This window comes from Cryptomeria japonica, chromosome 10, assembly GCF_030272615.1.
Source record: "Cryptomeria japonica chromosome 10, Sugi_1.0, whole genome shotgun sequence".
In the NCBI taxonomy this organism is placed as follows: domain Eukaryota; kingdom Viridiplantae; phylum Streptophyta; class Pinopsida; order Cupressales; family Cupressaceae; genus Cryptomeria; species Cryptomeria japonica.
In genome coordinates, this window is record NC_081414.1 from 230,508,639 (window position 1) to 230,535,819 (window position 27,181).

A 27,181-nucleotide genomic window follows, 5' to 3' on the forward strand; every position below is an offset into this window, starting at 1 on the left:
CTATCATTCTTAAAAATTTGCTCCTATAACACCAAATTTTTTAAACCAATCATAATGTATATAAATAATTTTTATAATTATGCCGAAGGCATTCCCTATGTGAGATTTACAAGCTCAATTGGACGATCCACGGTTGATATCATCTTAGAGGCTTGCAAGACGATTGAAACGTTTACAACCATTAGATGTTAAAGCAATATAAATCCCACAAAATTTTATTTAACTTAAATTTTTGTTTAAAAACAATTTCATTTGATAAAATAAAATGCTTTTTTTATAATTAGATACATAAATTCTTTTTTATTTTAAATTGATTTTCTTGTTAAAAGTGATTTTTTAAATAAAATAGAATTATTTTTAGTGAATATATATCATTTTATATATTTAATTTACTAATCATTTAAAATTTCTAATATTAAATGATTTGCATACAAAAGAGAATAAATTAGAATTGAAAGTTACTTTTAAATCTAGACTTTTGTTTAGTTTTAAATCTAAACTTTTGTCTTTTATTCCCTATGTGAGATTTACAAGCTCAATTGGACGATCCACGGTTGATATCATCTTAGAGGCTTGCAAGACGTTTGAAATGTTTACAACCATTAGATGTTAAAGCAATATAAATCCCACAAAATTTTATTTAACTTAATTTTTTGTTTAAAAACAATTTCATTTGATAAAATACAATGCTTTTTTATAATTAGATACATAAACTCTTTTTTATTTTAAACTAATTTTCTTGTTAAAAGTGATTTTTTAAATAAAATAGAATGGTTTTTAGTGAATATATATCATTTTATATATTTAATTTTATTTAATTTACTAATCATTTAAAATTTCTAATATGAAATGATTTGCATATAAAAGAGAATAAATTAGAATTGAAAGTTAGTTTTAAATCTAGACTTTTGTCTTTTAACTTATTCTAAAATTATAATTAGTCATTGTTGATTTTTTTAATAGACACTTAATTTATTTGTATTAGATACTAAATGTTTATAAATTTTGTAAATTACAATTTATTATAATTTTAAAGTTAAATGTAAGCTTAAAAAATATTATTACGATTTGATTAATAATTTTAGATCCAATTACTTAATCTCACATAGAAATGAAATTGTACTTAAAAGTAAATAAAATATTTATTATTAATGCTAAATTTATAATACTCCTAACCATAACCCTTATAATACTTAATTATGGTTTAATTCTAGCCCACGGTGCACACATAACCAATTTAAAAAGATAATCATAATTATAGTTAAGTTATTAGACACAATACAATAGATCTGATCTAAATAATGCAAGAACATAGCCTAACTAATTACATTATGCATCATTTAAGATATGATAAATCTTAAGGTTAGGATTTTTGCATTGTGATTTTACTAATGTTACTAATGTTTGCAATCTATTAATTATATTTTTTAGGTACATGTTTTATTGATATTTTAGATATAATAATTTTTTAAAAAGTAGTTTTATTTTTATTTAGTTATTTTTTAATTTAAAATATTTATAATTTATTATAAATAAATTTAAATTATTATTTTTATTAATATTTTGATTTTTGTATATTTTGACTTTGCATTTAGTTTATTCTATTTTAATTTTAATTTTAGATTTAAATTTGAATTTATATTTTTTGGTCGGTAAAATATTTATTTTATTAATAATATTTAAAAAGTCCAAAATACAAAAGATGACATCACTGGTAGTATCAAAAACCGGTTCAAACCCTACCATACTTACCTACGAACGTGCGAGCATTACAAAAAATATCACTCGGGCTACCACGAACCCACAACAAAACTATTCGGAAAGGAACAAAGTTTTTACAAAACAAACAACTAAAAAAACTTCATGCTTGTTCACCATCCCCATCAATAGGCAGTACCTCTGCATTACTTTGTTTGCAAGAACTCCGTGTCCGATGCCCACCCCCGACACCTTGACCATGCACACCTCAACCCCTACCTCTGCCCTGTGGATGACCACCCCTCCAATAATCCGACAACTTATACTTGAGTTGAGACCGGTCCATCATCTCCCTTGACAGTCCAGATGCCAACACTTTCTCCTAATCAATCATATAATCTCTGATAGTCTGCCACCCCTCCACGACAATGTACCTGCGAGTATTTCTACCCTCCATAGATTTTCATAGAAAGAAAGAATGCACATTGGGAGGGTAATCGGGAACCGCCACCTAATCACTAAGAGTCGTGACAAACCCTCATCCTGGCTCTGCCAATGCAAGCAAGGCATCCAATCCCACCCTCCATTTTGGTTTCACACAAAGCTCCATTATTCTCTTCACCTCTTGGACAATACTGCACTCCAAGCCCCATGCACAAAACATGGACAAAATGTCTATATTTACCCTATACTTCATGTTTTCCAGCAAAAATTCATATCCCAAAACTTGCTTGACCTAGATGAGAAAGAAGTGGTCATCTGTAGGGAATACATTCTTGAAATGGTCATTTGTGATTTTCTCCCAAAAAGCCATTTGTTGCTTACTCACTTTCATGCTAAAGTTGGCCTCCATGGAAATAGATTACCCACACACCACTTCTCCAGGAAGTTTCCATACCAAATCCAAGCAAACACAAATGCACACAAATCAGAAATAAACACAATATCAAACCTAAAGCCTCAAAGCATGTGGGCAATAATGTCTGAGCTTCCACACTCTGCCACCTCAAAAAATCTTGTCCTTCCCTACATTAAGGCTGCCAAAAATAAATGAAATAAGACCCATACCAATGCCACACATCACCAAGACCAACGTCAAATAAATGGTATCAAGCTCACCCTGCCAACTCAACCACCAACTTGGACAACAAGTTGGTCAAAACATTGCTTTCTATATACACATGCGAAAGAGTGAAAGATTTGAAACCTTCTAATTTTCTTTGAATAATTTTGACCCACTTGTCAATTTTCCAATCACGGGCGCCGCCATTTGCAATTTCATTTAGTATTATTTGAGAATCCCCTTCTTGATGCAATTGATCAACTTTGATCTTTTTGATAAATCAATTGCCAATGCTGCTGCTTGCACCTCTACTACATTGTTTGTCCCATTCTCTAATATATGTGAATCTATGGCAAGGATGTTTCCATCAAAGTCCTTAGCAATACACCCCTCCCCCGAAGGTCTAGGATTCCCTTTCAAGGCACCATCAAAAGTTACCTTCACCCAACCTTGTTCTGGTTTGATCCACTCCACATCTTCCCTATACCTCCTAGGACTAACCCTATATTGCCCATTAGCAGGCAGACTTAAGTTTGAAATTTATTTTTAATTATTATGTCTTTTTACGAAATTATAAATAATAATTAAAAGTTATTAGAGTTGATTGAATTTATTATTTTTTTAATCAATCATAGTCGAAGTAGTATTTGCTTTTGAATGGAGCTATGAACCAGTGAGACCACATTTTTGAGGGGCCTCATCGTCATGTATGTTCGATAAGAACACCCTTATATTTGCTTGTGTCATCTTGTCTTCCACGCCCAGGCATCACCTTCTCTCTCCGTTACTTGTGTGTGGGACACATGGGCCTCGAGTAGACTCGAACCCAAGACCTCCCATGTAGGAGGCTTGTAGCTCACCGCTGCGTTGTGGGATCACCTCACTTAATTTAATTTATAATTATTTATCTTATTAAAATTAAAATTTATTTTAGAACAGTTATATTTTGAATTTTTCTTTTAATTTATATAATACATTTAATTTATCTTTCTATCTCTTTATTTACCTTCTCCCGCTTCCTCTATGTCTCTCTCTCCATCTCCACATTTCTCTCTCTATCTCTCTCCTCTACCTCTATCTTCTTACCTCTTCGTGCATCTCTCTCTCTCTCTCTCTCTCTCTCACACACACACACACACACACACACACACACACACACACACTATCTCTCCCTATCTATACCTCTCCCTCTCTCTCCTCTCTATGTTACTCCCTCTTTCTATATCCCTTTATTTCTCTATCCTCTATCTATCTATCTGTCTAAATCTTGTTCGCACACTCCTTGTTGCTCCTCTGCATCTCTATCTCAATATCTCTCACACTTTCACACACACTCCTCGTTTCTCCCTCTCCCTCTCTACCTCTATCTCTCCTCCCTCTCTCTTCTTCTCTCTATTACCTCCTTTATCTCTCTCTCTTGATCCCTTTAGCTCTATCTTCCCATCTCTTCCTCTCCCTCTCTATCTATATCTCAATATCTCTATCTTTCTTTTTTAACTCATGTTTGGATCCCTATAACTAGATGCATAGTTCATTTTAAGCTATCACTTCTTGATTGAGACCTTGATTGCACAAACAACATCAATTTTTAAATGGCCTACCAATTGAATTTACACACTAAGCAAATGTATGCAAAATACACCAATTTTTTTCCTAATTGACCTTTCACACCTTTTCGGCATTCCCATTACACACCAAAGTACGATTGCTAGTATCTTAAATTTAAAGAAGTTTAAGGGCAAGTACTAAACAAACCTTCCACATAATAAACAAGGAGAGGCATTCAACATAATAAACAAATTTAAACAAAATTTGATAATTTTTTTTATTTTTTTGGGTTATAATAAGAATTGCTATAAAATCATTTGGCGTGGCATCTCCACGTGGCAAACTATACGCTTCAAACTGCATACTCAGATATACGAGTGAAGAGTTTGAAAAAAAGCTCTTTCATCAGCTCACATTTTGACAAATAAATCACTGCAAAGCATATTAGCTTTATTAAAAAAAAAGATTTTTCCTCTTTCTAACGATTCGCCCTGTAAAAAATCGATCGAAAACCCTTAAAAAGCTCAGATACTAACCAGTTTAATGGCTGTACAGGCCGCTCCACGAGCGGGTCTGCCAATAAATTCACATCGACCGAGTTCAAGTCTTATTCATGGCGATCATTTCCATAAAACTCGAGTTCTGAGTTTTCCTCGAACACCAGAATTCAATCCCCTGTACGTAAATTCATTATCGTCGCACAAGGGCAGAGTGAGGGCGCATGCCGCTAGCCGCAGTAATTTCAATGAGTCGGCTTCCCAGTTCACGGAGGAAGCCCGCAAAAAGGCTGCGGAAGCCGCCAAAAGTGTCTCCGATGCCGCTAAATCCATGGCGGACGCCGCCAAGGAGCGCGTTAAGGACTTTGATAACGAGCGCGATCTTAAGCGGCGGTTTCGACGGGCCGCGAACGCCGCCAATGAAAGGCTAGGGGATTTTGCCTTCGAGACCCGGAGGACTCTGCAGAGGTGGAATCGCCAACTTAGGGTTACTGACCGCATAGAGGAAGCGGCGGACTTGTTCAGACAGGAGGTCAAGAAAATCGATCGTGAGTTTGGTGTTGGACAGAAGAGTCGCGCGCTTTCCATGGATTTTCGAAGGAATTGGCCTAGGGTATATACTAATTCTACCTTTTTTTTAGGCGTGGATTAAGACTACTCCAATCTACAAGAGCATAGTAGTTGTTCTTCAAATTCTACACACTTTAGAAAAAAAGACAAAGTTTACTTTGTTAACTCGAAAATACTTGGATTCTACTTACTTTATCAGAAAGTGCTCAAACCTTATTCAGTTTACACAAAGGTGTACTATTTCTACTTAATTTATGATAAATTGCAGTATTTTTTAATTTAGGTTTACATGAAGTGCATAAACCTCACTAAATTTCTGGAGAAAGTAGATGTAATCCACGTAACTTTTGAAAACATATTTAAATTTTACCCAGGACTTGCAGTTTTTTAAAAAAATTCTGGAGTGTGGATCAACACTCCATCAATCTACAAGGATAATAAATGATTATCAATCAATCTACAAGGATAATAAATGATTATTAATTCTACTTATTTTTGCTATGAAGTACACGAATTTTACTTCATTCACTAGAAAATACTCACATTCTTCTTAGCTTATTGAAAAATGCACAAATTTTACTCAATGTTATAGGAAGGTGTACAATTTCTACTTGATTTATGATAAAAACTTTCAGTTTTTACTGATTTCACCAGAAGTGTATTAAATCTACATAGATTTATGAGAACGTGGGTGAATTTTAGTTATTATTTTATTTTATTTTGTTTTGTTTTGGAATTACCAAAAGCCATGATCACAAAGGGTCAAAATGCAAACTGAAACAAAGGGACTGAGACAACTAAAGATCATTTTTATTGTCCTAGACACTGACAACTATGCTTATGGATACTGTGATTATCATTAACAATGAAGTGCATACGCTTTTGGGAAAAATATTTAATTCCCCCACATAACCATTAACTGAAAGTAAGGTATCAAGGATTTCTCCCAACTTACAACCTCTGTCCTCAGGCTTCTGGCCAATCTCGTGAAGATGTTTATTCATACCATTGATCAGGGAAATAACCATTCTAAGGTTCTTGTAGTCATTTCCTGGTTATTATGGAAAGATGTGCCAATATTCTGCATTGAAGACCGCATGTCTTTCGGAAGCTCAATGGTATGGGGATCATCAATCTTCATAGTGGACTTTTGTCTTGCTTGAGGATTAGAGAACTACCCGATTACTACCTGTGAAAGGATTTTTAATATGCATGTCCTTATTTTATTAGCTTTCTGTTGCCCTTTGCTATTAAACGTTGTTAGTGCAAAAAAATTGTACCCATGTTTTAAACAAAAACTATCTCAGTTGTACCAAGCTAATCTCGTTGCTATTAGAAATTGTTATTGCAATCAAATTGTATCCCTGTTTCAAAAAAAAGCTATTGCAGTTTACCACACTGATCTCATCGTCCGAGGCCAACTCTTAGCTATGTCTTCAGTCAGGTGTTAGGTTCAGTTTGCACATTGCTTATATATCTCATGTATGCACTGTTGAGATTTCAGTTTGATGTTTAATTAAGGATTAATATTGTAATTGAATTTAATCATTTTCTGAGCAAAGTCATTTTATTTTTGTTTTACAAATGGAGATTGAATCAAAGTTGATATCAACACTTTTGGATGTGGAGATAAAGTGGAACTTGCGCGTTTGCTACAAGAAATAATTTGATCACACTTGTCCATTTGAAATTTAATTTTTGATCTCAAGCTTTTTCGGCATTGTATATTTTTAATTTTGCGATGGAAAAGAAGCGATCTAGAGTGCTCTTTGAAATCTGTTTGTTACCATGCTAATATGTTAAAAAGTATTTGATGCAGAGGCCTTCTTACACCTAAGGACAAGTCCAAAAGGTTAGGGTCTGACCCTTCAAATGACAAAAATGACCCTACAAGGAAGGACTCCACATCTTAAGGTTTTGAACTACTCTCCACTGCTCAAGCCTAACACCTACTCAAGATGACTAAATGGCTTCAACTTCTCTAACATGCCTCACCGGTGACTCCTGCTCTTGGGGACCTTGGATTTGGTCTATTCATGCCATCTAGGAACTATTCTTAACATTGATTTTGGACTTAGGCATCAGTGCCCTATATCTCCTTTGGAAACCTACCCCCTAGGCTAGTAGCCCTCCTAGACCGGTATTTTGCCTTTAACTCCAAAATACTGAACACAACCTGGGAAACTATTTACCATTCTAGATACCCTTTATAGAGTTACACTCATCCCCAAAAGGGATTGGCAAGATCTGCAACCTAAGGGTCTGAATCCCTTAGAAGCCTAGAGACCTAATTAGGGCGATTAGGCCTAAATTGTAAAGCAACCCCCATTACCGGTTTCCCAACTGCAAAACCAACTTTATGAGCATGTGGGGGATGGTGAATAACCTCTAATTCCAGGGTTGCACGCCTGGAATCCTCCGCTATCAGATTTTAAGGTGACTGTCCTAATTTTGCTTAAGGTAGTCACATGGAGATGCCTACCTAGATTCACTTCAAGCGCCTCACAACCAAGCCTTCCCTGCAAAAACCCATTATAACCTTAACATACACTGACCAATCTTGCACTCCACCAAAGGAATTAACTTCTAGAGGAAGGAGATGCAAGATATGGCCATTTTCAAGTAAAACCCTAGCCAAACCCTTACTTTCCGGGTAGCAGTCAGCAAAATGAAGGGTTCTCACTACTCACAAACGTTCAGGACCTTAGACCACCGCCAAATCAAAGGTGATTCATCCCTCCAACTACTCCATGAATGGTTTTGTCCAACTCAATCCGTACAAGGACGTACAATCTCTGCAAACTCAGAATTTCTGGGAAAACTCAGTTTATTCAGTGTTTAATTGCTTCCAAACTTCAAAACACAGCAACTCTCACCTTGGGAACCATGTCCACAAGGCTTATAGCCCTCTCCAACGGTTACCAACCGAATTTGGAGGAAGTTGGAGCCGTTGAAAGGCTTACATCAACCACATTTTGAAAAGTTGCACTTTTGCTCTCAAAAGTTGCATTTTCAAAAGTTGCATTTTTGCATAAAAGTTGTCAAACACTACAAGTTTGGGATCCACACAACTTGGATCAACCAAACACCACTAAGACATCCTAAAAACCTATCAAACACAAAAACAAACATCCTACTACCCCTATTGACTACATTGTCTCAATTGGCTTATCAAGTTGCCTAATCAGTGACATTGGTTTACATGGTGGGGTCTTTATTGAATACATGAAACTTGCATAAACACAAGACACTAAGACAAACACTATGATCCTAGTCTTCATCCTCAGATCCATGATTTGCTTGTTGAAGAGGTGCCCCTGCACCAGTATCTAGGTTCATTGGTGGAATTCTGTTAAGGGTTTGATGATCAGTTACACTTGGTTTTAGTTTGAGACCCTAAGGGTTTAAGACTAAAGTTGAAAGACTAAGGTCTTGCAATTAAGACCTAAATCCTAGATTCTAACACTTGAAGGCTAAATATCAAAACCTAAATCTTTAAGTTTTGATGGCATTACCCACCATTACCTAAGGCTTTTTTGATTTAAAGTATTAATGCCACCAATGGGCCTTGCATGGTATAGTATTTGAACACTAGATAAGCTGTCTGGCTGTAGCCTATACGACATATTGTTGTCACTGCTGATGTGGTGTAGATAGCAATAGGTTTGTATGGCAACAACATGGCAGTTTGGCTAGCATTGCTGATGAGTTTACAATTGGATGATATTCAAATTTATGACAATTAATGAAGCAAAACTCCCAGATTTTCATTTGCCTAGCCTGTCATGCATCAATAAGTTATGATAATTGATTCACAAAGTTTCCTCCAGAACTTATCATTATACATAGCTGAACCCTTACTGATATCCAAGGAAAAAAATTGCTGCACCACCATACCCAATAACCATACCCATACCAGTATTGGTAACTTAGATAATTGCAAATCTTTCTCCAGAATTTATCATTTGGCAAAAAGGAATTTCTTGTTTTCATTTTGATTGTTTGGTTTTTGGAGGCTGCAACAAGGCTCTGGCAAAATTGCACTAGGAGCTTGTTTTGGATGTTGCAAGGTATGTTTTGACCCAATTATAGTCATGCGGATTTGAATGCCATGGTTGTTGTTTTAGGCATGAACTTTGTTGTGTGCAATTTTTCTTTTGTGTGTTTTAAAGCTTGTATTGTTTTGAGTGCTGTTGTTTTCAATGCTGTATTGATTCATAAAATCTGAAAGGTTTTTGCTTACTGATTACATTCATGGCTCAGGTTTTGAGATGGTATAGCAGTTAAAAGGGTTATCATTGCAGGTTGCTTTCATTATTTTTTTGTTTTTGAGGTGATAACAGTTGTTAAATGGTTTAGCAGTGGAATTGTTTATTATTGAAGTTTATTTGATGGCTTTGTAGACTGAGGTAATATAATACACATATGACTTTTGTTCACCGTGTTTGCATGTTTCTTTTGTGGCTGCTGTTCTTCTGTGGAGCAAATGTAAGTATTCTTTTGGGATAACCCTTGTGTAGTTGTTTGTTGTCTTGCAGAGCTGCTAAATTGTTGCATGTACATGTTGCACCATAAGTCCAGTCATTGTAATGTCCCCTTTTGGGATATACCTGATTTTTGCCCAAAAATAACAATTCCAACAATACAACTTATTTAAAATTACATAATTGCAATTAAACTTAGAGAAGATTGTAATTAATTAACATCAAGTAAATAAAGCCCTATTGATAACACAATATCCTAAATGCATTGGATCCATTTCATAGCATATTTCCAACAGCCAACCATATGAGGAATTTGATAAGAAAGCACGATAGGATGCCCGGAGACTGTCCCCCACAACTAAGCCCTAGAGTGTGGAATGACCATCCAAGTCAATTCAACCCCTTGGCCCACAAGCAAACCAACTTGGGGTGGTCTACTTAATTGAGGGAACTGGTACTGCTGCATCTCCCTACCATGTTTCCTCACTAATCCCAGATATGATTGCTTGTAGGAAGATCAAATGACTAATATTCTTGATGGACTGGCAAGTAAATTAAATAAATAAATTTTGTTCTTTACCAGATTCACAAATTATTAAATATTAGATTTGAACATGTGGCATTCCAATCACTTCAGAAATATAATAGTCTGCTGTATCTTACTGCCTTATAATTCTAAGTCTTACTGCCTTATAATTCAAATTCTTACTGCCTTATATAATTCAAGTCAGATCCATTTTTTTCCTTATGTTCAGATTTCTCATTCTCTATTACCACTTGATCATTTGATTCCTTGATGCCACTTCAAATGAATTCTTCTTCCTTTTATATCCTCCAATATGAGGGAGAAGTCACACCTCTTCAATATTTCTACCCTGTGAAATAGTTACAACTCTTCCTCTTAATTTCTGGCTTAAAACTCAATTATATTTTAATTATCTCTTATTAGTTATTCTAGGAAATTGCTGCCTTGAAGTTTTTTGTATTTATTTTAATTGTACTTCTTCTTGGTATCACTGCCGATCTTTTCTCTTAAATTAATATTTATTGACTCATTTAAACTGCTGTTATGTTTAAACCAGCCGTCTGGAATATAGTCTAAAGGCTGTGATTTGATTTAACAATAAGGCTACGACTTCTTATTTTGGTGGCTTCATGACAATCGTGTTGAATATTTCTTCTTGTAGCCTTGTTATTCAGTTTGTATGAAAAGAAAGACCTGTTTTGATAACATCTGTGGTGATATCTATCTTTTGGGTGTTTTAAATTTTGCCCAAATGATACACAATTTGTTCACTGCTATTGAAAGCTGTTTGAACTTTGAAGTTATTTGTTCAATTTGATTAAATATCATCATCCTCATGTGCATTGTTCTTTTTTGCATGTGAATATCCTCTTGGCGGTCTTGGTTGATTTTTTTTGTTTGAAATAAGTGTGCTGGAAGTTTTGAAGTTTAACATGAGTTTTTATTTGGATGATATTTTGCATAATTTGGGTTGGCATAATCATTACTGAGGCTCCTCAAAGCTCGGGTTCCAGAAATGTGTGGGGGCAGCAAAGGACAGGTTTCCATTCCTGTCGCATTACCAGCCAAGGTTCTTTAGGGGTTGAAGAGATCATTGTATGTTTGGACATGGAAATCCTGCATTTCAAAACTTGCAATTAGATCCAAATGTTATAAGAGGCCTAGGAAGTACTCACAATTCTCCACATCTTGATACATAAGAGCCACATATTTGGAACATCTTTTGGATTGCCTCTGCTGACCATTTTGATCAGCCACTTGCTAAATCGACTGATAACCCACTTCTGTTGTAGTGCATAGTGCCTTGAATGTTGCATATAGCTCTTTGCCTAATTCTCTTAGTAGGCAACAACGTTGCGTGATCTTATCTTAGCACAAGATGCTCTAGGCTAATTTGTCTTGCCCCACATTTTGGATAAAGGGCTTAAGATTGCTGTTTGGCAGTGTCCTAGTACCTCTACCCTGCTTGCTCCTATTTCAACTTGAGTCCTGCCAGATTAGCACTGCATGCAAATGAAGAATCATCTTCTCCTAAATTTGTTAGCTCTCTTCTGCCCCACCAATGATCATGAGGTGTGCAAGAAGGTAAAAGTGGAAGCGGAAGAAATTGGAAAGACCACTTGGACTGAGTTGCAGCGGTTTCATATGATTTTGCCGAGTACCAGACCACTTGGGGGTAGCTTTAGTTGGTCTAACTATGGCAGAGAGGATGTTTGATCTTTTCATTTCAGACTTGATACACTTTATTTTCTTTGATATGTGGTCTTTATTTGCTGCATTTGGTTGGATTATAGACTTGATAATTGCAGAACTCCCAGATGATAATACTTGTTTATTTTCATTCTATGATATTGTTGACGTGTCTAAAATCACTGAACTTGCGACTTCATCCGGTCAACACAGAATAAAAATGCTAAGAATCCTATCCTCTCTTGAGATAAGGAAATCCCTAATGCTGTGTTAATTTGATCAATGGGATTACCTCAATGTTTTGGTTGTCAGCATTTGACAGCAGGATAGCTTAGCGGTTTGATGTGTTTTGCTGGAAACACAAAGGGGACTTAAGGTTAGACGGAATAGGTTTCGAACGAGTTCCCTAAAGTTCAACAGTGCTATATCATATGATTTTTGCTTGGATTGATACTATCTCAGCTTGACTGTATGGTTTCTTTTGATAAAAAAAAGGGGGAAAAAGGAAGGGAAAAGAGAAAGAGAATACCTAATTAATTTATCTAAGATAACATATTCAAGAAGATAGACAGAAACCTCAAAAAACCAGATTTAACATTATCAGCTAATATAGCACAATGTTGTAAAATCTAGTGCAATCTTTAAAGGGAGCTGATTTTTCATGCTACTAAACCTAAATGCAGAACTTGACATCCATTCATTTGATGTTTAACAACCAAACTAAACACATAAATGGGTTCAGACTAACCATGCAGGGGGAAATGACAATCGGCCAATGCTTAATGGTATGAACACAAAGGTTTCTATCAAATTTTATCCCAAAAATACTATCTGAAAGCAAAATGCATAACAAGAATATTAAATGGTGAAGAAGGAGACCATGCACTCATAAAGAAATGAGACAACTTTAATTTCCATTAATTCTGCATGAATTTTGCCAGAGTTTCAGCAACAATCTTAAACTTCTTTACAAAAAATAAGGGAAAACCAACCCCTTTAAATAGAGCTTCAAAATTTAGATGAATGGCCAAGATTAAAACAAAACAAGTGGCCCAGATTCATCAATACAACATAGTACCCATGCCCATAAATGGGAGGCAAAATATCAACAACCACCAAAGAAGAAATAATAACTACCCAAAAAGGTAATTAATAACTACCAAAAAGCAGCTCAAAAAGTGCACATGCACGAAGCTCAAGTTTTACAATTGATTTAGCAGTTAGAAATGAACTTTATGGCCAAAAAGTGCTTTTTTAAGATTTTGAAAGAATTTTGCACTTTATGAAAGCACTTTTTCCTTTTCTGCTGTAGACCCTTTCTCTAGAAATTCATCCTCGACGTGCAAATATTCCTTCCAGAGGTCCTGACCTGCCGCATGTTTTGCCCAAACATAGTCTTGAAATCTAATGCAAAGCTGGAATAGCACCATGAATTGAGGCATAGGAGGATGGCGTATTTTATATTGCATGCCCTCCAAATGGTGATCTACATGCTTTAACCCATCCTTCCCATCGAACCGATGAGCCTCAAAACATAAAATGTCCGAATGCAATCCACTGGCAAACTCCAGGTCCTCCGTGGAGTATGCGACCTTATCCATTCTCAATCTATCCTCCCAGTCCAGTTGCACCAAGTCATCGGACAAACTATTTCTCCAGCCCAGAATCATTGATCGGAGGATCCTTCCACCAAGGTCCCTCGTGTCTTTCAAGATTTCCTCGCATTCTGCTTGCTCTTTATTAATGGTATCTTTTGTTTCACTCTTCATGGTGGCGGTCCAGTACCATTCTTCAAAGATGCCTATGTCATAGGGATCCAAGATAGCGGACAATGTGGGAATCTGCGCGTGGGTCCAGAAAAGAGCCCTCATGAGGGGAAGAGTTGTACCAACCACCTCATGAACCTTGAGACATTCCCTCTTTACCTTGAACAATTTGACCAGAATGGTCTCTCGGTGGTGGGCCATTTCCTTTACATCTTCAATGATCCGTTCTCCCTTTTCCTTAATGTCTCGTATCCATTCCTTGACAACTTTGGTGGTATCACACACTCCTTCAAACTCTGTTGTCGTCCTTTGCACCAATGCCAATGGGGGGACGTGGGATTTAGGGGTGTGTTTCAATGGTTTTAGCAGGTGATCAATATACCCCTCAGCTTGCTCAACACAAACTCTATACATGTTTCTCTCAACAGTTATTTCGTCGAGTTGCCTGAGCACATTTTGCATGGAGTCCTTGAACTCCTCCCTTTCTTGTTCTTTGGTGGCTTGCCCTATCGGGACAGTTGTAATGCTATAATCAGCCAACGCAATTTGATCTGTTGGCTTATTGACAGGCGGGGTAGCGATATGGATGGTGCGGTTCCTCTACTCATCCTTGGTGATCCGGGAGTAGGTCTTAGGCTTTTTCTTCCCTTTGGACTTTGTTTCCCCTATGCGAGAGAAAATATCCTCCAAGTCAATAGGTGGCTTGGTGGCTGCCTTCCGCTGTGCACGAGCAACTAACCAGTCTTGAGGTATGGTCTGCCCGGATGTTATGGCTAAATTTCCACTTTGCTCCTTAGAGGTTTCAGCTGGTTCATTGCCTATCTGCAATTGATCAGTCATAGAAGGAACAGATGCAGTATCCAGCACTTTACTTATAGCTGAGTTCTCCCCTACCTCACTGAACAATTGTCGGGTATCCCCATGTGATGGTTGCTCTTCAGTTCTATCGGGCTTGTGGGTCTCATCCGCCTTTCATTCTCCTTCGACGGTGGTGTCATCTTTGTCGGCACTATTCAGTTGTAATTCATGCGGACTCCCCTGGGTGAGTTCATGCATATCAGCCTCTCGATTAGACGGAATTTCTCCTTCCTCAACTTGATTTCCAGGTTCACTAGAACCAATGATCCTTACCTCTATAGTTAGCTCATTTTGTGCCAGAGGATTATTAGCCTCGAATGCATCAACATTGCTCTAGGAGGGCGGAGCAGGTATATAGTCAAGTTCAACTACATCATCCTCGGAATTGGGGTCCTTGGATGATGAAGTGACTTTAGGCCTTCTAATAGGGATCTTTTCCCTTCTAGTCCTTTTTGACGTCCGAGTCCCTCTACTAGCCCTGGCTTTCTTCCTCTTTTCGGGTTTCTCAACCTCTTCCTTTGGTGCACTTGAGGTCCCCTCATCTTCCGAAGACTAGGAATCGAGACTGTCCATCATATGGTATGTGAATTGAATTCCTTCATGGGTCAGTCCTCAATTTGCTGGTGTAACCAATGATTGGTGTACCTCCGTGGAGCTGCCATAACTGCCTCAAAATCAGTAATCGGATCCTGAGACCAATCAATGCCCGACAAGAGGTACTTTACTGCCTCAAACTCCTGAACCTGCAAGCAATTGCCAGAATCTGTCACTTGATCCGGGACCCAACGGTATTCATAAAGTCGCATCTGCTACACACTTAACCTTGAATATTCACGCCGTCGGACCTCATAGTCATCAGAACAATTCTTCCAATAGTCCTCAATTGATTCCTTTGCTCTGTAGCGCCTGCCATAGGCTCTTTTTGCGAAATTGTCATGATCAAAACATTTCCTTGGGAAATGTTCCTGTAGGCCATAAGATGCTAACTCGGCAAGTGACTCATCGGCTTGCACTTAATTCTTGAAATGCACATCGAGGTTACCCAAAATCATAGGGAAGGTGAATCCAGACTGCTTCTTATCTCTGAACAAGCTGCCCGCTGGATGTGCTTGCCTTGCAACTTCCATAAGAACTACTTTGTCTCTTGGATAGCGTGGAAGTCGGAACGGAACTCCCTCAAAGCTGGCTATCCGGATATAGGAGAACCTAGGGAATTGAACAAACCAGGCGTCGTTCTTTTGTACCAAAATGGTAGCCTGCTTTGAGAGCCTTATGTGCAATCCCCCCTGCATCAACCTGACTAGGCGCATTGTGAAGGCGTCATTGACATGCTCATATTGACCAATTGCATAAGCTGGGTTGTTCTTTTCCCTTTGAGCTATGTCATAGTAATGTAGTTGAGGATAGCAGTCGTACACCTTTACCTGATTGAGCTCGTTCCCGATTTCACCCTTCTTGATTAATCCTGTCAGTGGCTAGTGTCGGGCGAACATATAAACTAGGTAAGAGGTCATGGTGAAGTACTTCTTTTCTTCAAGTTCGACCAGCTGTGTATGAATATTATCACTAATGATTTGAGCCCAGTCGAACTTGGATTTCCCGGCAAAGACCTACTCCGTAAAGTAGAACATTCACTCTTCAAAAAAGTTAGATTGAGGGAGTCCCATAACTCGGCTAAGTAAGGTGACCATGTCACCATGCTCATTATGAAAGTCACTTCTGGGGGTCTTTTTCTCGATTCTAATACTCAGAGGCCTTCTCTCCTTATACCATTCTTCGTTTATCAATGCCCTGCATTTAGCAGGGTTCATGTCATATGAAACTTGTGCTTCATCTATGGTTGTTGCAATGGGGTTATCTGGGAATGGGATGTCAAATGCATCGCCAATGGCCTCAGGTGTGAAGTTAGCTAGCACCATATTTTCTAGAACTACTAATCTGGTCTCTGGCTGATAATGTCGGGCAGCCTCAACTACTAGCTCATAATTCTGCACTGATGGGGGAAATCCTGCTGCCTGGGCGATACCACTTTCCATCATCCGCCTAGGCTTGCCATAGGCGTTAGGAGAATATACCCGGTCTCTGAAGTCCTGAATGTCTATGTGGCCCAAGTCAGTATCGCCTATGTTTTCCCATATGCTCTGGACCTTTGACTCCCTCAGTCCTCCTCTTTGGTACTAGTACTTCATCTTCTCGCCTTTGTGGAGAATGTCTGATTTAGAAACCCGAGATGTTCCGGTTGCACCAAGCATCTTTGAGGATTCTACCGCAGATTTAGGCATTTATCCTACACAACCGGATGCGGATTACGAGACGAGATGAAGGAAACAAATAGGTTAGTCAAAATAGAGGATGATGTTAGCACATTAGGATCAACAGGAAGACTGGAATTTGAAGAAAGTACGATGCTTCAGCAAAAGAGCCTGATTAATTTTGAAATGAAATGTTATTAAGCTCTTCGTTTAAAATTTGCTACTTGGCTGCGGTTCAGGGCTTGGGTGTTCAATGATTGCCAATTTTGCACTTGAAGTCTTAAGTTCAGTTTTCAAAAATGTTCAAAATTTCCTAAGTCTGAAGTTTGCATTCCTGGGTTAATTTTCCTGACAAACTTTGCTGTTGCGCTTTGCTTGATGCCTTTCAAAAAGAAAATTGTGGTCTACAGAATTTCACCATTTGATTAATTCTTCATTATCTGCTTAAACACAGTGACCAGTCTTGCAGTTATTTTAAATGATTTTAAAGGAGATAAAGCGAGCTTACCTGGCAAATAAGGTGTCAATCTTGCGATCTCCCCAAACTTCGGGTTAGAAGGGCTTCGTGCAAATTCGGCCTGCAGGGCCCTTTTGCAAACTTTGAAAACGCCTTTCCTTTCTGTTCTTTCAGAATTCAGAGGGTTTTGCGAACTTCAAATTAGAAAAACTCCGAACCTCTCCTCTTGCGATTTCATGATTTTTGGCGATTTTCGGGGAAAGGAAGGTTTTTGCAAATTTCAAAGTTGACGATTCTCCTCCTTTCGATTTCCGGCAAAAGGCCACTTTTGCAGAAAAAAGAGACGCTTTCTCTCACGCGACTTCCGGCTGGGAGAGACGCTTAGCAAAACTTTCCTTTGGAGCGATTTTACCTAATTTTCGGGGCTTTATGCACGATTTTGGAGAACCTACAGTTTGGGCAAATGGGTGAAACGGTGAGATATTCTACTCTCATTTTCGCATCCAGCCTGATTGGTAAGACTGTGTGATTTCGGCCAAAAGAAGGGTTTTGCAAACCTTTTGTTGTTTTAACGCTTTACCTCTTATTCGCCGAATTTCGGCCTTTATGGATATTTTGAGAAGTTTCTTTAATTTCGATGTTTTAGCTTGGGCCTCAAAATTCGGCCTTTATGTGACTTTTGCAAGGTTTTACAATTTTCTCTTTCCCCTATTTAGCGAAAGTCGGCCTAAACACGCATTGTGCAAGCTTTGGACTTAAGCGCTTTACTTTAATTTGGCGAAAATCGGCCAACTGCGTGCTTTTTGAAAAGGTTTACAATTTTACGTTTGCCCTTTGACGCTCGAAAATCAGCCAACCTGGGTGCTTTGGAAAGGTTTCATGAAATTGACATTTAGCTCCCTTCTGGCGAAAATCGGCCTAAAAGGCACACATTTGTAAACTTTGAACATTTTGACGTTTTAACTTGCCGAAATTCGGCCTGGAAGGCCATTTTGCAAAAGTTTTTAACAGATGTTTCAGCGGCACTTGGTGAATTTTGGGGTAAATATCGATTTTGAAAAGTTTACAACTTTAACGCTTTTAACCTTTTCGCCAAAATTCGGCCTGGAAGGCGATTTTGCAAACTTTTTATATTTGACACTTGACTTGTTTTTTGTGAAAATCGGCCCAAAAGGCCATTTTGAAAAGGTTTATAATTTTCGCGTTTTACCTTTAGCCCTCGAAAATCGGCCCAAAAGGCACTTTTGAAAGGTTTTCATCTTAGACGCTTCTAACTAGGTGGTGAAAATCGGCCTAAAAGGCCCCTTTTAAAACTTTATAAAGTTTGCGTTTTCCAGTGTTTAGGCGATTTTCGGCCTAGGCACAACTTTTGAAAAGATTTTAACTTGGACGTATTACCTCCATAGCGAAAATCGGCCCACAAGGTGATTTCGCAAGGTTCAGAAACTTAAGCGCTCTTGCCCACCCAACAGATTCTCTGGCTTATGCTATAACTAGGTCTCCCTTGGATTGATTTCGGGCATTCAAAATGTGAGACTCTCCACGCAGAATGAAAGCTGAAAACCAAAGAGGTGGACCTTGTCGGCGACAGGGAGTGTGTGCAACGCACAACAGATATACACATTATACACATGATCTCTAACAGGTGGTAGTTTGATGGTATTCAATACAATCTCTCTTTGTAGCATTTTTCTAATATATTTTTGATTATTGTGATGTGCGTATGCATGATTTCTTTGGCGATTTTGTGGTGGTTTATGTTCTGAACTATTGAAATTGCCTGCTTTATAAAGGTTGGAGCCCTATTGTGAGTCACTCATGCTAAGAGTTGTTTGAAAGTTTCCTACCATTTTACATTTAATTTTGGGCCCATTGGCATCCTCAGTCAGCATGGATGATCAATGAATTCCTTTGTATGACGAGGTTCCATGAAAGAGCATGCTAGAAGGTGAGGGTTTGAGGAAACATATATAAGAGGGATGCAATGGTTTGAGGGAGTGGGATCGGGGGTTGCCAATATTGAGTGCATGGGGAAGTGAAATTTTGTGGTTCTAGAAACACCAAGGGAGTGGGGGATTGGGGATTGTGGTTTGGGATATTTGATGCTAGTAGGGAGTAGAGAATGGAAGAAAGGTATGACAATATGAGAAACTTTTAAATTCTACCCAAGGTTGGAAAGTGATTTAGACATCCTCATACTTGTAATAAGGGACATTATAAAGCTACTCTTCCCAAGATTGTTTGCCCTCAAGCATTGAAATTTGGATATTCTGAGATCTTTGGTCTTTCCCAAGTAGCATCATCAAGAGGTAGATTCTTCCAACAAACTAGATACTTTGCAATGCTTGTTTACCCCAACTTCTTTACTTTGGTATCAGTAATAGAATCAAGTTCCAATATGAGTTTTCCCTTATCGTCCAAAAGTGGCAGATCCATTGAGGGTGTGATATTTTGTCCAAGGGTCTACTTGAGGTGAGACACATGTAACCATAGATCCAAGATTTGGACTCGATACGGACTCCAGGGGGATGACTCAGCTTGGGACTAGGGACTCGGCAAAAAAACTCTGCGCAGACTTGGCAAGTGAAAAACCCAAGAAATTTAGAGATTTTAAGGATTAAATTTTTGTCTCATGCACCCTTTATTAAATAAACCTTAAAGATGCAATAACATTATCAAATAGAAGCTAATTTGATCACATACACAAGCATACATCGATCACATAAGTATAAACACAAATTGTAGGTGAAGGAAATAGCACACTTAGATATATAAATATTGTCAAATGTATACAAAGCTCATGGAATATGAAATCTATGACATGAAATGTTCCAAATAAATATCAAAACAATAACTAGAAGTCTATGGCTCAAAAGACCCTGCATCCCTCCTACGAAGGCATCTAAGGTAGGTACTAGATGATGTAGTAGCCATTTTTTTTTTAACTCTGAACTAAGTCACCGTGTTTGCCAAATTTTCGGCTTCAAGTTCGAAATTCGGCGAACCTATGAAAAATTAATAAAATTCGTCAAAATTCGTCTAAAATTCGCATGACATAAAGGTTAGCTTTTTTTTTTGGTATTTTCGCCGAGGTTTTGATGCATTTCGCAAAGGTTTGAAGGTCACCACCTGCGCTCATTGCCGACTACTCCCTGCACAACAGACCGCCATTGAAGTTGAGGTTTTCTGTTCTTTGTCCGTCGACTTAAGTAGCCTGTTCGTGCCCTGCAGATTGCCATTGACTGAATATGGGCATTGTTTGTACCCCGCAGACTGTCATTGACGCACTTTCATGCTTTGTGGGTGTGAGCCGTTGCTCTTTCCCCGCAATTCGTCGCGACTATGCGTTCAACATAAAATTTCGTATTAATTTTAGTTTTGTTTCTTAGATTTTTTTTCCTTAACTTATGATTCCATATTAAATTACTTATTGATATTAAACAGATTAAAGGTTTCATATTAAATTTAAATACTTATTTATATTGAATAGATATAGATTTATTTATTATTTTATTATTTTTATTTAATATAAATAAAAATATTATATATATTTTAAAACAATAATAATTTATTTATTTTATTCATATTAAATAAAAAATATTACATATATTTAAAAATAATAGTTTATATGTACAACCTGAGTTGGTCTAGTGGTGGAGAACTTGTGCTCTTGAAAGAGAGGTCACAAGTTCAAATCCCATAGTGGGTAGGGTATGTACATCTTATCGGCTTCGGCCTATTACTGATAAAAAAAATAATAAAATAATAGTTTATATAAGGCGAATTAGTGTCGAATTTTTTTGTCCTTGCCAAATTTCATCCGAATTTTATAGTTGCCGAACTCGAACTCGAATTCGAACGCGGTGACTTAGACTATGAATATGCAGTGATTTGCAACAAGGGATATGTATTATGTAGATTTTTATGATCATGATTCATTATTGGCCTATTACTTGCTTAGACTCATAGTTTGATGAGGGTTTGGGGGCAGCACCAAAACGAGGTTGAGGGTGAGAGAGAGTGAGAGAGGTAGAGAGAAAGGCCTAGATCTTGGGGAAGAGAGGAGAGAGTGAGATAAAGAGAGGGGATAGAGGAAGAGTGACAGGGACAGAGATAGGTTTAGAGTTTAGGGCATATAAAGTGAGTGAGATGGAGAGAGCGAGAGAATGCTTTAGGAGCCTGTTGATTACTGAAATTTGACTAATTCTGAAAATTTATAAGATCTTCTAAAGTCTAGAATTTGTATATAACTCCTAGAGATCTGAAACCACTCTGAAACATCCTTACATGAAATGTAACTTTAAGTGTAAGAAAGGAAAAAGACAAAGGGAATTATGACTTATACTACTTAAATATTATATTTAATGTATTTTTGGGGGCATGTCATAAACAAAAAATGCATTTAAGTTTTGAGAAGTCTTCTCTTTGGAAGGGCATTAAAACCCCTAATATTCAACGAGGTTGACTTAATTTGAAGGGCTTTTGTTTTGGTACCCACAACGATGTCCTTTAATTGACATTGATTCCCCGCCATTATCATTGCAATGACAACATTTTGGGTGAAATCATGTTTGGAAGGTCTGCCTGCTGTGGTATTCCCAAAGGCTTATTTTCTTTTATCTTGCTTTTTGTGTGTAGCTTGGGAAATATGTGGAGTGTAAGGTCTTGATGAAGTACATTTTGGTTTATCTGATTACCTCAAGAGGCTTGTTCTTATGGCCAAACCTAAGGATGTTGATGAAGCACATGCTCACACTTAGTGTCTTGAGCTGGTTAAGAAGAATAGTTCTTTTGACAATTGTAAGAAGCATAATGAGGAGCAGCAGTTAGGTGCAAAGAAGGATGTAGCTTGTGACAAGACCAAGAGCAAAGTGAATGCAATTTTTATAAGGGCAAAGGTAAGGGGAATATTTATTCTACCCATTGTGATAAAGATGGGCATTCAAAGGATATGTTGTAAATTACATCCAAAATTAGCTCCTCCTTGGGCTCAGAGAGAAGAAGACAATAACGCTACATATGGAGGCAAAATGAAAGAGATTGAGTGCAGCTCCATAGCAGATGATAGGTTGTCTTGTGCTACTATTTGTAGAGGTGTTTCCAAGGTTGTCGAATTCTCACATGTGGGAAGGTTAATGCCATGTTTGATACATGTTCACAATCAAACACTGTATCTCAAAAATTGGTTAGTGGTTTTGGTTTAGAGATGGTAGACTATCTACATCCATATGCATTAGTATAGCTGCAAGGAGGAGTTGAAATGAGTTACAAAGCATATGTATATGGCATTTGTTTTGGATGATCCATCGGCACTTTTCCTTAAAATTTCCATGACTTTTGGGGAACCAAAAGGCTCCTAAATGGGAAGTATGAGCTAAAAATTTGGATGAAGTTGGCATTTGGAGCCTTTGAGTCATGTCATTGTAACTCATGCACAGTCCTGCTCATTCAGGGTCTTGTAGATATTGTCATGTTGCAAGGGCAAAATGAATGGGTAGATGGAATCAAACATTGGATAGCCTAAAAAATAACGCAATTAGAAAAATTGGTACCTAATTTCAAGTCCACATGCAAAAAGTTATGGCCATTTGAAGATGTAGACAAAAGTGACTGAATCAGAGATTTGCCCTGGGGAATTGGCAACCATCTTGAATAACTTAGAGCTGACAAAAGGGTGAACACAGTCTAAGAGTTGGTATTTTGGAATTCTGAGCAGCATTTCTTGATTTTGGGTGGTTGAACTTCATTTCTTGACCTTTGGGATGCAAAAAGGAGTGATTAGACCCTCCTTGACATCTTGCTTAGGGTTAGACTCTTGAATTGACATTATTAAAGCCAATCTTCATGAGACATAGCTAACCTGAATGGTCATTGTAACTTCTATACTTCTCATTTGCTTAAGGGAATGGAATTGTTTTCTTCATAGACCAGAGTTTTTTGAATGGAAGTGGGTTTTTCTCCAGATGAACATGGGATTTTCCAATTTTTTGTGTGTTTACTTATTTTCTGCATTGTTGATACTCTATATCTCTGTTCAACTGTTCAAGTGATTTGCATATGTTTAAGCGGTAGACCATCTGTGGTTAATCAGATTGCATGCATGTTATAGTGTTTGAGCTGTTTCATCAATTGGATCTGTTGTTGATGAACTTGTGTGAGGAATATTCTCAGAGTTTATGGATCATAAAGAAATGCCTCATAATCAGGTTTCTGCCTGTTTGTGATCAAAACTTCGAACTATCATTTTTTTAAAGGTGTGCTAAATACTAATAACCTTATAGCCTTGGAAGCATATACACTGTCCTGAAACGCTGTTATTTGAAGTTGTATGCATAGGTATAAAATTTCTTTTTTTTTGAGGAAAAGAATTCTCAAATTCAATTTCAAATTATATTTGAGATACTTTCCTTCTGAGACAAAATTCAGCACTTGAGTATTCCTTTATACCAGTTTTCTGTTACATGCTCTTGTTGGCTTTTAGTATATTGCCGACATTGATTAAATAATATTAGAATCATAATATTGGCTGCTGACATTTGTTCAATTTGTTGCAGTACAAGAGGGAACTGAACAATTTTTTTAATACACCTCTGGGCAGAAGTGCAGCTGTAAGTAAGATCTTTCTATTATCACATGCATTTTTTTGTTTAATCTTTGCACTGGGATTAAATAGCAGAAATGCCTTTAACACTTTGGTGTGATTTAATCTCTCAGAGTGAATATTTTTAGCTTGTGTTTATTGATTTAGCACTTCATTACACAGTGCATTTTTTTGGCTTCAATATATAGGTTTGCTTAATAATTGTTTGTATTTTCTTCATTGCTCTCAGTCTAGTCTGGAGTAGAAAAGCAATGCTATACAATTAGTTGTCTAATGCCACACCTGGGGTTGGATTGTATTTTTGAAATATAAATGTTACTTTGTTGGTTAACTGAGTAATAATTAGCATGATTGTTGTGGTAATTATGCTGTGGGATCAGGACTGCACCTTCTTAACCCTTATGTCCTAGATTGCTATGAATAACACATCAGTTATGATGTGTCATTTTGTTGTTTACACATGATGTTTGCATATTTTATGAGTATTGACTACAAGTACCTGTAGTAGATATGAAGCCGTTGGTCAGGTTTCTGCAAAATAGCCCAATCTCTCAAATAAAATTGTTTATAATTTCTAAATGACAAGTTACTGTTGTCTAGGAACTGTGCTTATTGCCAACTTGGTTTTGCTGATAACTGTACCTGCCAGTTTAATGTTGCAGTCCCTTTATTTGGACTGTTATCCTGACACCCAAGTTATTGCTAGAGAAAGATTTTTCAGCCAAGCCTTGGAAATATAAAGAAGAGGGGAAACTCAGAAAAGTCTTTAACTATTCGTTTCATATTGCAGTTTCTTGTGCATCAAATTCCATGGAACAAAACAGTTGTTTTGTCACCCTATGATCTGTAGATCATAATTACCAGGTGCTGACATCAGAATTGAAACATGTCATGTTGATATTAATTAGGGAAGGGTGGATTCGTATTGCCTTGGGCAACATTGGAATCTGCCCAAATAAGGTCTGGCCCCTCTTCCCTCCAACGTGGCCCTATCCCCCACGCTATATCAAATGAACACTTAGCGCACTATCCAATAGGGCCGACCCTATTAACAAGGCAGATAAAAGGAAATAATTAAAAGTTTAATTATTGAAAAGCCGACCTAGTTAAGGAGTTCGCTCCATATAAATAAAAGATCAAGATTCATTTGTTACATACTCAAGTCAATTAAGCTCCTTCATCTTATGCGAAAATCTTCATACTTGCCTAAGTGCGAACTTCAGTCATCTGCAACTACAGCAACCTTCATCTATCATTAGGAGGTGCGAAATTCATCTTGAGGTGTTGGCAAAATTCAGTGAATGCACAGCGAACTGATTGGAGGTCTGCCATTCGTACACACGCAGCGAATTACTGGAAGGACTACCATTTATGTATACCAAGCGAACTGCTTGAAGGACTGCCATCTAGGTTATACACAGCGAAATCTTTGGAGGCCTACAATCTAGGGTAATGGAGCAGCAGCATCTATCCTTCATATGACAGCAAGTGATTGTTGAAGACAGTCACCTCATACCTCTTGTGACAGCAACATCTGAACCTGCAAATACATGAGATAAGTGTTGTAATGATTACATAACTATAATCCATAATCAGATCTAAGGATCTTTTCTGGCTGGGTTTTTCCTCCTAGGAGGTTTTCCCAGGGTAATTGTGTCTTGCTGTTAATTTGTTTATTTCTATGTTGTCATTTTCTTTCAGTTAAACAAACTAATTAAAACTAAATCTAAATTTCTAAGTTATGTCAATCTGAAAGTGTTAAAATTAACATGTCATACACAGGATAGTTAACTGAAGCTGTCAAAACCTGAAGAAGCTACTTAATTTATAGTTTTTCAGCTCCAGAAGCAAAACCAACAATACTACAGATTTTACAACCTGGCTGGATGGTGATGTCTTAAAATTGGCAGTACTGATAAGAAACTACATAGCACAAGGTTTTATATGCCAATTGGGAAGATGAAGTGTTGCATGGAATGTGAGGAGTCTCTTGACATAATGGGTTCTGGCAACCTGAATGAGAAGCAACCGAATTATCATCGTAGACATTAAATACTTCCATTATATGCCAGAACGGAGGTGTATGTATGTGTTTTGAGACTTTCAGCAGTGCTGTGACGGTGGAGCATGGGTCAAGTTGAGCAGGAAGATGCAGCTACACCACGTTGTGTGAGTTGATTGCAGGTACCTGCTATTCCGAGAGGGCAATATATATCTCAATATGCACCTTTAAGACATCATATTTCAAAGAAAACAAGATTGTGTGCCTTACATATTGAGTTTGTAAACCACCAAGAGGGTTTTTTCCACCAATATAATGTTGATATAATATGGTTTCTGTTCTTCATTTATTTGTTTCTGATTTCCATTATTATGCTGTAATTTGAAGTTTTATAACAATTGAGCTTCATAATCCACAGATTTCCAGTATATGTTTGCTGTTTCAAGGAACACAGACTGTTAATAAGGCTAGACAATATTGACTGGATCATTCCATTACAGAGCAAATTAATATCAAAGAGGAGGTTTATAGGCTTCATGTAGAGGGGAAACCACATGCCTTTGACCCTAGAAGGTAAAGACCATGATTAAGAAGAAGTTTCAACCATGGGAAGTCGAAATAGAGTTAAGGACCTGAAGGTTTGCATTTTAGACATGAAACTAGATAGAAGATGACTATGAAGCTTCTTTTGCAAAGTTGGAGACTAGTGTTGCTAATTTGGTCGCTTCCCTAGAAATTTTTTTCATGCTTCTCCAACTGCATGATCATCAAGAAAAAGTGAAGAACAAAACAATGAGATGGTTCTGTGATTCAATTAGCTGAACGAGAGCGATTGAGTGGACCTTCAGCGTAAACACACTCCAGAGTTGAAGTAAAGGTTGAGACTCCACCTTATGAGGGACAAGTTTATACCCAAAAGCTCAACAAATGGCTTAGCCATCTCAAAGTGTATTATGGGATATATAGCTTCAGTGACATATGATAGATCTAATTTGTACATTTTTGCGTAGTCTTTGATATGGTTGGAACATTATGTAGATTCCTTGAAATTAAGCAAGGAAGTATTAGTGACAAAATGACAGTCTGTCAAGGAGCAAATCTAAAGACAAGTTTATTTTACTGGGTACAAGGTGGGCCATATTTTAATGTGGTAATACATTTGGAAATATG

At 37.4% G+C, this 27,181-nt stretch overlaps 1 protein-coding gene across 2 annotated transcripts in view; it reads left to right on the top strand.

Annotated features, from left to right (window-relative positions):
• Nucleotides 1–4,709: 4,709 nt before the first annotated feature.
• The window catches only part of LOC131077801 (uncharacterized), a 43,153-nt gene continuing 20,681 nt past the window's right edge, over nucleotides 4,710–27,181 (top strand). The window contains exons 1-2 of one of the 2 annotated variants that reach the window (XM_058015356.2): nucleotides 4,710–5,419; nucleotides 23,963–24,016. In XM_058015356.2, coding sequence (XP_057871339.1) covers nucleotides 4,853–5,419; nucleotides 23,963–24,016 — 621 coding nt within the window. In that variant the 5' untranslated portion in view covers nucleotides 4,710–4,852. The remainder of the gene's footprint in view (nucleotides 5,420–23,962; nucleotides 24,017–27,181) is intronic. The other variant, XM_058015357.2, reaches the window with a different exon arrangement.